General features: G+C 40.6%; 1 protein-coding gene across 6 annotated transcripts in view; it reads right to left on the reverse strand.

Moving 5' to 3' along the window:
• Positions 1-567: 567 nt before the first annotated feature.
• The window catches only part of HELQ (helicase, POLQ like), a 35,720-nt gene continuing 23,103 nt past the window's right edge, over positions 568-13,184 (reverse strand). For 5 of the 6 annotated variants that reach the window (XM_032800427.2, XM_075066117.1, XM_032800426.2 and 2 more), the window contains 5 exons: positions 8,038-8,136; positions 7,261-7,434; positions 6,663-6,776; positions 3,435-3,569; positions 568-784 (listed from right to left, as the gene is read on the reverse strand). In XM_032800427.2, coding sequence (XP_032656318.1) covers positions 683-784; positions 3,435-3,569; positions 6,663-6,776; positions 7,261-7,434; positions 8,038-8,136 — 624 coding nt within the window. In that variant the 3' untranslated portion in view covers positions 568-682. Of the gene's footprint in view, positions 785-3,434; positions 3,570-6,662; positions 6,777-7,260; positions 7,494-8,037; positions 8,137-13,184 lie in introns of those variants that run through there. The other variant, XM_075066115.1, reaches the window with a different exon arrangement.

Raw genomic sequence — 13,184 nt, forward strand, 5'->3', positions numbered from 1 at the left:
GATCCCACTGTGGACGCGCTAAACCGATTTTATTAGATCTGTTTTGTAATATCGGTTTAAGCTAATTCGAAATAATCGTGCAGTGTAGACGTACCCTTTGATGCTGAGCTCATGACAGTTAGATAGAAGTAGTGCTTAAATTAGGCAGTGTTTGTACAGGTACTGTGCTGGATTTCCCACACAGCTTCTGTATCATGTTATAGTAGCTCCTACTTGAAAACAGAGTGAATACATACCAAAATTATGAAGTAGTTTAGTCATACAGATAAATATCTCCAAGGGGACCAATAATGGGAATAAATTAATTTTCACTTGTGTCCAAATTCAGCTTTTACCCTAGGTCTCTAGAGATGGAAGGCTATGCACTGAACAGTCAACTAACATTCTGCTCACAGTTCCACAGAATTGGAACAAGGCTACTTGTATTTATAGAACTGTGTATTTAGTGCCACTTTTTGATTCTTCCTCCTCAGTCATCCAAGAGATCCAACAATCAGACATTCAAATGACATCCAGAGTTACAAGAACATTCTGATTTCAAAATTTACAAAAACTGAGGTATATAAAAAAGGTGTTTTGAATATTTATTATGAGAACAGAAGCTCAAGTTACACATATGTACATTAAAAAGAATTAAAATCATTTTAAGAGCTGAGAATTCATTCCACTGCATCATTTTTTTTTATGGCAAAGTTGTTAGGAGGCCATCAGATGTATCTGTAGGCACCTTCAACAGTTCTTCAACTTCTTCTTGTAGAGCCTCAGCTTTTTCCCTCAACAGCATCTGCAGCCACAAATTAGATTATTAGGAGATAGATCACAAACAGATGCCAGTGCATTTCTGCAATAAGTGGTAAGATGAAACATACCTAGTCATTCAAACACAAACTAAGAAGAAGAAATTAGGTTACTAGGAACAAATTACTATATTCTTGGCTCAAGAATTGCAGATCACTAGGAGGATTTTCACATTTAATATATCAATATGGCTTTACTGCTCAGAGAAATCTTCTGTATAAAAGCCTATCCATCCTACTTCAGTTTAAGCTTGATATGTCAAAACGTGGAAGACTAGAAAAAATGTCACAGTATGTACAGATTACAATTTTTATTCTGAAGTTCTAAGAAATGAGCAGAATTTCTTCTTGTTCTATTAATACAGCTATATAAACAGCCAAATTTAGGCTCAGGCCATTTAAACGTTATAGTTTCACAAGGCTTTAAAGCGTTTTTGTTAAGAAGAGCACTTCCAACAATAGCCACACTTTAAATTGTAAAAACAAACACTCTCAAAGTTAACATTAACATGTTGACCATAAAGGTAAAAACAGCAGATGACGGATTCCTTGCATTACGCAACAGTTGTATGCCTAATATTAAAACCTTAAACATATTACGGAGAATGACAGCAACTCATGAATGTTTTGTGGCATCGCAGTTATTTTGTTCTTCAGATTTCAGAAGTGTTTCAGCATCAAGTGGTAACAATATAACAATATTCAGTGTGGTGTATATTGTTCTTATTTCTTGGGGCTGTATTTCGAATCCCTGGCACAGACATAGATTAGAGAAAAATGCCCGATGCAAGCTAAACTGATATAAGCAGTTTTAAACCAGCATAACAGTGTCCACAGTAGAACTTTGTTAAATTGGTGCTAAAACTGGGTAAACCAGCCCTAATTTATACTGATTCTAAGGTCTTCTCTCATATATAAAGTGCTGATGTCTCAACCAGGCTCAATAAATGAGCTCCGTCTGCTGACCTGGCTGTAAAAGTAGAGCTACTTCTAGTCATTCTGACATTGTTGATGCTTCAACACAAACAAGGACACAAACTAATAGTGGGAGAGGAAAACGCTGTTGAGTAGGAATCAAAAGCAAACACTGCTTGTAATTTTTGTTCTGAGATTAGTCACATTTATTATAATCTCTGTTCTTGGATTATTTATCTGTATAGCATCCACCATGCTTTACAGACCCATACAAAGCCAAGGGTTTTGCCCTAAGGAGCATGTGTTGTAAACGGATCACATACAAAGTAAAGAGAGGAATAGGGAAGCAGTACCACTGAAAGCAATATGACCACCAATGTGCAGGGCCACCCGGAGGAGGGGGGGGAATAGAGCAATTTGCCCCAGGTCCCGCAGGGGCCCCCACGAGAATATAATATTCTATAGTCTTGCAACCTTTTTTTTTATGGAAGGGCCTCCCGAAATTGCTTTGCCCCAGGCCCCCTGAATCCTCTGGGCGGCCCTGCCAATGTGAAGTTAAGCACACATCTGGTTAGTTCCACAATTTGTGAATAGATTTTTCATGCACATCTTCTATAGTAAATTGGCAATTTTTCAGGGGGTTGGGGTGAATGGGCAGGCTGTAATATATAGACCTAAGAAATCTATTCTCCCCAGCCATGATCACAGTTACAATTTCTAGATGTTAAATTCTGAGGCACTAAACTGCCTCACCAGAGTGGTGCATGTGCAATTGTGATTATTGCATTGGGACTAGGAGTCAGGTCACTGATTCACTGCTTGACCTCAGGCAAGTCTGCAACTTATTTGCCTCAGTTTTTCCACTTGTAAAATGGGAATAATACTCCTCCATCACCTTGTAAAATCTTTTTAGATCACTGGATGGAAATAATAGTTTGCACTGGCATAGCTCTTAGCCGTTGTTGAGGCATGATAAGTCAGCATAGGTCTCCTTCATTCCTTTTACAGCAATATGAAGGAAATATGACTGGGGAGAGGGAAGGAATTAAGAGTATAATTAGAAACCTTACAGAAAAGCTTCATCTTTAATGAAAATTACAAGCAAATAGGATATCCTTCATATTTCTTATTCTAGCTATATTCATAATCCTTCAGTGGTATTTCCTTCATATTGCTATAAAAGGAATGAGGGAGATATATATACACACACTCTGATTAATACATGGGAGATTTAAGTGGGAAAATCTCACTAGTAAATTTTGCATGTTGATCCTTGCTCAGGGGTCGTCAATCTTTCAGAAGTGGTGTGCCGAGTCTTCATTTATTCACTCTAATTTAAGGTTTCGCGTGCCAGTAATACATCTTAACGTTTTTAGAAGGTCTCTTTCTATAAGTCTATAATATATAACTAAACTATTGTTGTATGTAAAGTAAATAAGGTTTTTAAAATGTTTAAGAAGCTTCATTTAAAATTAAATTAAAATGCAGAGCCCTCTAGACCGGTGGCCAGGACCTGGGCAGTGTGAGAGCTACCGCAAATCAGCTTGCGTGCTGCCTTTGGCACACGTGCCATAGGTTGTCTATCCCTGTCCTAGCGAGTCACAAATTACCTCATCAATCTCTTGGGGAAAGATTACTAAATGGAAAAATATTTAGTTTCCTCAAAGTTTTCCATCTTTGCCAATATCCCTTTGACAGCTCAAATAGTCAAGTTTTGCTCACCTTTGCGGATGAAACTATTTGTCTGCCTTGACGTCGTGACAAATGCTCGATCATCTTCACCAGTGTTTCTGGATCTGCATTAGCTAGATGTGCTAGAGTTTTGTATCCTGAATCATATAGCTGTTTTGCTCGAGACTTTAAGCCAAAAAATAAAGCAACATTAGAAATTAGATTAGTAAATAAGAAGTGCAAGAAACTTGTCAGTAAGTCCAAAACTCTACTCTGACCTCACAAGTCGTTCAGCTAATCTCAGATTACTTCGAACGGCAGACTGATACTGTAGGTATATAAGCCCAGTCACTGTTACAAAAGTTTACCTAATAATTACATCTGTTCCTGAAAAGCCATTATTTCCTCTCTACGTCCTTGTTCAGCTCTTAGTAACCTTTCTGCCTCTTCCACATTATTTTCTCTCAAAAAATGGATCTGTATAGACCTGACTTTCCTCTTATTGTCATCTCTCTCTTGGCAGTCATTGTCCTCTAGGGGAGCTGAGCACATCTGAAAAATCTGGCCACTTAATTTAGGTGCCTAAAAGAAGCAGCTGAGTGCTGAGCTGAGTTCTTTTGAAAATCTGGCCCTTAATTTTTGAACCTCTGAGGACTGTCACTACCATGAAATCAGATGCTTAATAGCCACACAGCCTCAGACAATAAGCTCAGAATTAAAAAGCTATTTTAATTTTATAGCTTACAAAATGTTTTATTTTTTTTCTAACAATAATACCACCCTTGTTTACTTTTGTATTGGGTGCAAAGCTGTGACTGTGGACTCTCATATAATGGAGAGGTATAGTACTTAAGGAATAGGATTCTTATTTTTAATATTATTTGTTTCCCTTTTTTTAGGCATTTTATTAGGACTCACACTGTTATGATGAAAAGAAACAAAAGCGGCCAAAAAGAGACACTTACGAGAAAGATCTTTGTTGCAAAATTACTTGTGCTAGGTCTTACCCAGTTTAAATGAAGACCATCTCCAATCTGACCATGAATGTCATGTTTTTCAAACAAAACGAGGTTAACAAAGATTGTTCTGTAACTTGAGATATATAAACAGCTGAACTTTAATGCACAAATGCTATCCCCAGGCTTCACTGAACTACCTTCCAGCTTTTTTTTCCCCTTCTTCTATTGCTTAGTTCCATGAAATTTTCTTCCATTTATTTGGTTCTATCGGCTTAAAATGTCCCTCTTGATAAAGAAACCAGCCTTAAAAGCTCTAGAGACTTTACAATGTCCTCTAGAGTAGCCATGGACTAAAAATATTTAGCCATAGGATTACAGGGCAGTGGCATGCTGACTTCGTAGAAGAGTAGCTTGGTAGCTACCCATAACTACCTTCCATGTAGGAAAGACAGTACTGTCCAGTTGTTTTATGTGCTTGATAATTACAGTTTATTGGGTCCAGAGTACCCCCAGGATAGTGAGTTCAGTCCTACAGGAGCGGTTTTATTTCATTAATTTGAAAATATTATTTTAGAGAATCGATACAGACCGCAATGTTTGTCCATCAAGCACTTGTGTGTAACACTGGTTTTAGTAGTGTTTCATTCACAAAATTCCATAGGAATCCAGCCTGAAATGCATTGTTGGCCACACACTACATTCAACATCTTTCAAATCAGTTTTGATACCAGTAAGGAGTTACTAGAAGGTAGCAGTCATATTTTACGCTAACAGCTGTAAAACAAAACTTTGAAAAACTGTACAATTCTACTCTACTTCCCTCTGCAGATGACTCCATTTAAAGAGCAACTGAAGAGGTAAACAGACCCAGTTTCCCCTTTGCAACAAGTTCAGAAACCTTACTGAGAAAGGGCTGGCCAGCAGAGGGAAATTGATTAGGCAACTAGCTAGTTTCCCTTCCTGGCGTAAAGCACTACTACTGCTGAACCTGGTAACAGTAGTAGCATTTGTCCACAATACGGTCTAATTGTGGAGTCATTTAACTTTGAAATGAGGCCAGAGAATGCACATGAAATAGCACTGGGGGCCATATTTACCAAACAGATTCATTTGATATTTGAACACCTCCTTCAGATTAGAGACCAACATGATTTCCACCTTAAAGTGTGGGCTTGATCAGAAAAGTCACTGTAAAAAAGTGGTAGCTTTCAACTCAAGATAGTCTACTTTGTGCCCTTATCTCTTGACTATAGGGATAAATTAAATTACTATACCATTTTTTATTCCTATTAACCCCGGAGAGCCACCAGTACAACTAAAGAGCACCTGGGATTCTATTTTAGCTTGAGCATCAGCAGAATTGGTAACCAGTGTACTATTGTGACATCTGTACTGTTGCTGTTGTAGCAGCCAGAAGGAAAAAGCAACCTGAATGCAAAATTTGAGTTTAAGCGTATATTGCTTATAGGGAAACAGTTTGTTGATAATTTGTATAGTCAACTGCTTGACAACACTTTGGTTTGTTATGAAACATATTCAAGAGCCCAAATAACCAGTATCAGTCAGGTTTATTGCTATATGTAAATAATAATTAGTACAGGAAAAAGGTTCAATATAATACCAGTCTATAGGAAGCCATCTTGTACAGCATTGTAAAAGGTACTGTGTATATCATCTGAAACTAGACTTAACCAATCAGGTTTCTACCTTGTTTTTCTGGTACCATGGCATACCCCTTACCTCTTTATTCTGAACAGATGGATTCCAGGTATGTATGTACCCAGGGCATGAAGGCACCTTCTAAGTTTGTACTAGATACCACATTCATATGCCTTGATCCTGACAGTTTCTCTATTTACTTAAGATAAAGCTTACCTCAGCAAATGCATAATTTTTGGGATCACAGCATAGTGAAAAGTATTATAGTAAAGGCATAGTCCATTTTAGGCTATATAACTGCTATAATGTTTGTGCTTAATGCACAGAAATATATATGTCTGGCACAGATCATATATTTTATTAATATGGGGTATATATGTAGCCAGCATATATTGGTCAACACTTTTTATTTATAAACTAAATAGATGAATTATGAAAACCATTGAAACACAAACATGGCCCTCCACATTAAGCAGAATAATGTTTTTTTCATCGTAGAACTTGTACCCCAGAAAGATTTAACAAGATTTTAGCAAAAAGCTAGATTCTTAATAAAAATGTTTTTTGTTTTTTTCCATAGGCACTTGGGGATATCATGGTTTTGGTTAGTATAAAAGCTTGGATTTAGGGTTATCTGGACTCCAAAAGTACGTACACTAACCTCTAAAACCCCTGCCACCTCCATAAGAGGGACGAGTTCTGCCTTAACACAATAGGTCAATCGCTTGGTAAGTTCCATCAGCAGGGCTTTATAAACCCAAAATTCCTCCAACTCCTGCAGAAACAAAGGATATTAAAGTCTGTAAAGTAACTTTAAAATTCTAGTTAAATTGCAGGTATTCTGGTTGGAGCATTGCCAAGGCAGCATATGTGTAGCCTTTGGAAGAGGGCTTATGCCATTTGTAGTAATCTTCTGGCCAGTTCCAAGAGTTGAGTCCAGCATTTCTCAGCTAGTCATCCCAAAGCTGGGCCCTTTTGAAGGATGAGGCGATAGTTTAGGGATAAGATGTTCTTTGGAAGTCATTTTGGACTTTCTGAATTTGGAAAGTTGAAATAGCAGTTGGAGCTGCGAATGCAGCCATGTTTCCAAGAAGATGCCATGCAATTAGATGACCTCTAAAAGGTGACACCATTTTAATGTACAGTAGTAAGTTCTAAAATTCTACAGCAGAAAACCAACCTTTTCCTCCGACCCTGAAAAAGACATTTTTATATTTTACATCATGTAAAAGCAAAAATGTCCATTTAACATATATTACCTCACAGAAGTGCAGCACACAGGAAGAGAATGAGGCAGCAGAGTTCAGGAGATTTTGAACATATCCTCGAGACACGTTAAATTTTTCTGAAACATTCCATATGTTGGTCTCTTTCAGTAGGGCATAAAGAACAAAGGACAGATACAGCCTGTTTATGACACAGTTGTCCATATCCTAGGAACACAGATGCACATGTTCAGTTAGAAGCGTGAGCTAGGATCCAATAGATAAAACTGAAAGAATATCAGAGAAGAACTCTGCATTACTAGGGGGACAGACTGTCATCAGAATAGCACCTTTCCATCTCTAAACGCCTCTAATCCTATGAAACAGTCAGATGTAGTAGTGTTGCATTCAAGAATTTGTGAGGTAAGGGAGGAAATAACGGGAAGCATTTCGGTGAAACAAAGATTAGTTCAGCCTACTCTGACTCTGTATGCCTGAATCTGATTTGCGTTTCTGAAAACTACAATAATTAAGCTGTATGTTTGCGATGGCCAGCATGAAAGTCATGGATCCTACTGTTTCCATGGCTATACAATATAATGCACTTTAACAACTTCATATAAGAAAAAATAAGTAACAGGGCATCATTAACTTGAAAAATCGTATTTCTGTCTAAAAACTGTGCATTTCCTAGTTACAAGTCACCCCTAAAATTACCATAACTGTGAGATTAGAGAACTCCAATTATTAGCTGCACTATGAAAAACAATTCAATTGACAAGATTACAATTCTACTATTTTTTCTTTAAATAAAAATAATTCTCAGCCTACCTTTTTGATGGCTTGTCCAGAAGCCTTTTTCGTAATCAAACTTTCAGGGACTCCCACAATAGCTGCTACTTTCTGTTCTACTGAATTTAGCTGGCTGAACTAAAAAGTAAAATCAAAAAACCAAAACTGCAGCTACACCCATTTTCTATATTAATCAAATGCAAAACAATACCTTTAAAATATTATATCGTGTAACACCAATTAAGATATAACGGTTAAAAGACAACTTCAAATCTATAAAATTTTATCCCTTTAAAAATTTCATAAATATATGCATTAATACAGCTGAACCCTATCTCCCCTCCTGCAACACACCTGCATGTGTACAAACACACATGGAATCGCTTCCCCCTCATCTGTAGCATAGCTATTTAAGTGGGCACAAGCATCATTACACAATAGTTTTTGAGCTGCAATATTTGTACTTTTATTTATCACTGGAGATATGCAAGAAGGCAATGAAAATTTGAGAGAACTCCTGTTCAAGCCGACCACTATCAAATTCTAAAACTTTTTAAAGCAGACAAAATAAGTTTTCCTTCAATTTTAGTATCTTCGCATATAGTTTTGATAAAATATATAAGCAATGCTAAAAAGTACAGCAAAAAAGCCATTTTAAATCAAGTGCTTATCAGATGGCTGGCTCTAATCATTCAAGGAAGCAAGCTATGGGAAATATTTTGTTACCGGAAGTTGGCGACTATTCTCCCTTTCTGCCAGCATAAGAGTAGCCACACAGAGGTCTTTGGAAGGTTTTATTTTACCCCCCCCCCCCCCCCGCAAGTGTGTTTAGTACTTTTTATGAAGGATGCTCTAGAAATAAAATGTATTTTTTATAATGTAAACAGAGTACAAAAGTGATCTCTTAGTCTTCTATTAACCCCTTCAGCATCAACCAATTTATTTGGTTTTACCCAGAACTTAGCAGTTTCCTTGGCTACACTTTGAACTGCCTCTGACTTCAGACTTTCCAGTTGTATCTTGACTTTCACATCAGAATGGTATTTATAGAAAGTAAACCATAAGCTTTAAGGATTTTAACGTTATCATTGACATATTACACTTTATGATCACTGTCTAGGGTATGTCTACACTGCAGCTGGGAGTATACATCCCAGTACAGGCCAACAGACTCATAACAGACTAGCTCTGCTTGAGCTAGAGTACTAAAAATAGCAGCATAGCTCGGGTCAGGTCAGCACAGGCAGGATCTCAGGCTAAGTTGCCTGTGTACAATTACGTTCACCCCCTGCCTACATACTCGGATGGCTAGCCTGAGCCACTGACTGTGCTACATTGGCCACACTGCTATTTTTAGTGTGCTAGCTTGAGTGGATGTAACTCATCGGTCTAGTCATGCTCAGAAGCACACTCCCAGCTGCAGTGTAGACGTACCCTCATGAGAGAGGCTTTACAGTTCAGAGATCTAGCCAGACCCAAGTACAACTAAAAATCATAAAAGATGCAAAACCACATCTTAAGACTACTTAAAACAAAACTACTGTTTTGTGCTGTGTTAAGCAGCAGCTCTGTTATATATCTCAATTCTTCTGGTGAAGAGCTCATTGGATCACACGGTTCTAACGAGTAAAATAATAAACTGATTTAGCATATCACTGCATTTAATTCTTAATGCTGTCATACTGGTTACAGTTACATTTTGAATCAATATGATTGTTTCTCCTTAGTTTCTCTATAATAAATGTTCATGGGTATATTAGCTTGTCCCTCTTCTTTAACCTATTAATTTTAGGTGCTAGGTGGCTAGTACAGTAACTCCTCGCTTAACGTTGTAGTTATGTTTCTGAAAAATGGGACTTTAAGTGAAATGATGTTAAGCAAATCCAATTTCCCCATAAGAATTAATGTAAATAGGGGGGCTTAGGTTCCACGGAATTTTTTTTTAATCAGACATAAAACTATATATTATATAGATATACACACAAACAATTTAATATTGTTCACAGCTATGAGGATTGTGAAGCTTGGTTGTTGCCCCAAGTGCCGAAGGGGGAGGGGAGGAGGAAAAAAAAGCCGCGATCAGCAGCACTTTGGCAGCTGCTCTACTGCACCACTTCATTCTTCAGTGGTCGGTTCTTCCCTCCGAGAGGGACTGAAGGACCTGCCGCCGAATTGCCACTGAGGTCCCGGACACGCCGCCCCTTTACATTGGCCGCCCCAAACACCTGCTTCCTGCACTAGTGCCTGGAACCGGCCTTGGCTGCAACAGGCTGTTCTTCCTGCAAGCAGTAGACAAAGCAGGCAGCTGCCAAATGATGTTAGAAGGTGTCTGTTACAGCTGTGCCCCTGCTGCATTCCTTTTCCCCTCTCCTTTCTGTTTGTCCTGTGTGGCCTCCCCTCCCGGCCATTGTGCTAACTAAAGTCACAGCCCTATTCATAGAAATGACTTGTACAGACTAATTGGAGCCATTGCCCTGCCTAGGGAAGGGGCTTCTTGCTTCTTTGTTTGGCTCCTTTGTTCAGACCCGGGCTCGGTGTGGGGCGCGCTGCCCAGAAATGCAAGACCTGAAGTGGCCAACTAATTAAGCATATGAGTTATACCTGTGGCTCAGAACATGCCCAGGCATGCCTATGCTCACTTGCAGCCTTTCTCTGCCTTCTCTCCTCCCCCCCTGTATCAAGGGCGGAAGCCAATCAAAACAGTACTTGTGGGAAAACTGCCTGAGTTTTGCCTTTAAAGCAGACATTTTCTGATCAGACCTCGAGAAGGTCTTGCTTTGCCACTGGTCTGATCAGCTAGGGGCTTCTTTGGGGGGCCCCATCTCCCCAAGCTCCTCTCGATTTGTTTTTGAGCTACCCCGTTTTTAACTCCCTCCCACGAACCAAACGAATTTGTGCCTGAGATCCTCCTGATTATTGTAAGCGAATCGAAGTCCTCTCTCCTCCTCCGATTGCTACTGCCTGTTCCTGTTCTCTGTGCTTGCTGCTGACTGTCCTAGGGATTGGTAAGAAACTCCCTCTTGCAAACTCCCCGTCCTAGCTGCTGCCTTCTTTTCCCCAGCAGAGACAGAAACCCAAGCTAACTCCTTGGTCTGTATCTGTAATCCTGTTTCTTGCTCCGCAGCGCCTTTGCTGCTAAAAACTAAGCCTGTGCTGCTGCTAAGCCTGTGCCTTCCTGGACTGTATCCTGGCTTTTTTTTTCGGCTTTGCAGCAACCCCACTGCTGCAGCCACCACTAGTTTAACCCCCCCACCCCCGGGGCTTTGTTTGACCCTGGGCATAATACACCACTCTGCCTCTTTCTGGGGAACTGCTCCCCCTCCGATCAAAAAAAGAATCGCATAGTGTAAGGTACAACCTGTTAGAATCAGGTTCTTAGTCTAGATACTTGTAAAGTTCATTTTTGCATAGCGCTGTGGTTAAGTTAGGTTTAGAGAATTGTTTTCCCTATTGTGCTCTTGTAAGTTAGGTTTAAAAATATTGTTGCATTGCTGTTCTGTTTGCTTTGCTAATTTGTGTAGTCTTGGTTAAGTTTAGCTCATAGATAAGATGTTGCTGCTGGTGTCTGTATGAATTGTGGTAAGTCTGTCTTTTCTCCGCTGCCTTAACCCCCTCCCGAGCTTTGCCCGTGTCTCCCCGAGCTCCTGAGTCAGTACTCGTTTGCAGTCTCTTCTGCTGTTTAAACTTGCAGCCTGTCTGCTTTCTCTGTGGGGGTCTCCGCTAAGTTTAAAATTTTCTTGCTCCCGCAGCGCCTCTTCACTTGGTCTCTGCTCCACCAACGTGTCCTCTTGCCCTTTGCCATTTCCCCAACCTTCATTCTTTCTACCACTGCCTCTTCTCTTCTCTTCTCTCTCTTTTAATCTCTTCCCCAGGCACGTGTGTCACCTGCTCCTACCTGCTGCCAAACCTCAATTGTATTACTGAGTCTAGCATATGTAAGCAGAGTCAGGATGAGCTGTACCCTGACATCTGGTGGTGAAGTATGGGAAGTATGGAAAGAATGTCTGGAATGCGAAATCTCAAATATTTGCACATAGGCACGCCTACCCCATCCCAGACTGCGAGCTGTGGGACTGCTTTGTGACAGAAATGACTCAACCTCAGTTGGGTGGTACTTAGCTAGAACAAGGGACATGGGTTCCAAAAACCCTGTGAATAGAGAGAGGTTGGGACAGGTATTTGTGCCTGGTGGTGCAGGCTCCTTGTGGAGCTAGAAGCACCAGTTGCATCCCTCCTCTCTCCACTGTGGAATGTCAGAGTTGATTTTTTTATTCCTTAAGACTCTAGATACAGGTTGCTGAGCTGAACTCACTTGTGGCTAATGGTGCACTAGCACTGGGCTCCCCTATATGTGCTGAGATCACTAAGAGCTGAAATCACAAAAGAGCTGAAATTACTGAGCTGGGAGCACTGAGTACTGTGCTAAACTAGTGGGAGCCTGAAGCTGATACTGTGGAACAGAGCAGCTGGTGGAGTGGAGCAGTTTATGGGGATGGCTGGAGCGGACCAACAGGACAGCTGGTGGAGTGGAGCGGCTGGCAGAGCGGAGTAGCTGTGGGGCGTGTGGAGCAGCCCACAGAGCGAGCGGAGCCGAGCAGTGTGCTGGGACAACTGGAGCAGCTCACGAGGCAGCTGGTGGAGCGGAGCAGTTTGTGAGGACGGCCAGAGGAGCAGAGTGGAGCGGCTGGTAAGGCGGAGCAGTTCGTGGAGAAGGCGGAAGCAGAACCCACGGAGAGGCAGGGCAGTTGGCCCTGGACCACGTAAGGTGCCCCTTTCACACAGGCTGGGGGGAGGGACCTCTACAGATAGACTCTTGAATTCTGGGGTGGCATTGACCAGAGACTTCGGTTGTTGTTGGACTTTGGAGTGATTGGACTTAAGACCCTAAGGGGAAAGGACATTGCCCAAATGTACTTGGGGGTGGTTATGGGTTGTGTTATAACTCTGTTGTGGTGTTTTTCCAATGGGATGCCACATTGATTCCTTCCTTTATTAAAAAGATTTCGCTATCCACCCAGACTCCGTGCTTGCGAGAGGGGAAGTATTGCTCCTAGAGGCGCCCAGGAGGGTATGGTATGTAAGTGTCCCAGGTCACTGGGTGGGGGCTCTGAGCCGGTTATGCTTGTGTTATTTGAAACGAAACCCCTTTGTTGCATTGTGTTCTGTTACTTGCTAATTTGTGTAGT

This window comes from Chelonoidis abingdonii, chromosome 5, assembly GCF_003597395.2.
Source record: "Chelonoidis abingdonii isolate Lonesome George chromosome 5, CheloAbing_2.0, whole genome shotgun sequence".
NCBI lineage: Eukaryota > Metazoa > Chordata > Testudines > Testudinidae > Chelonoidis > Chelonoidis abingdonii.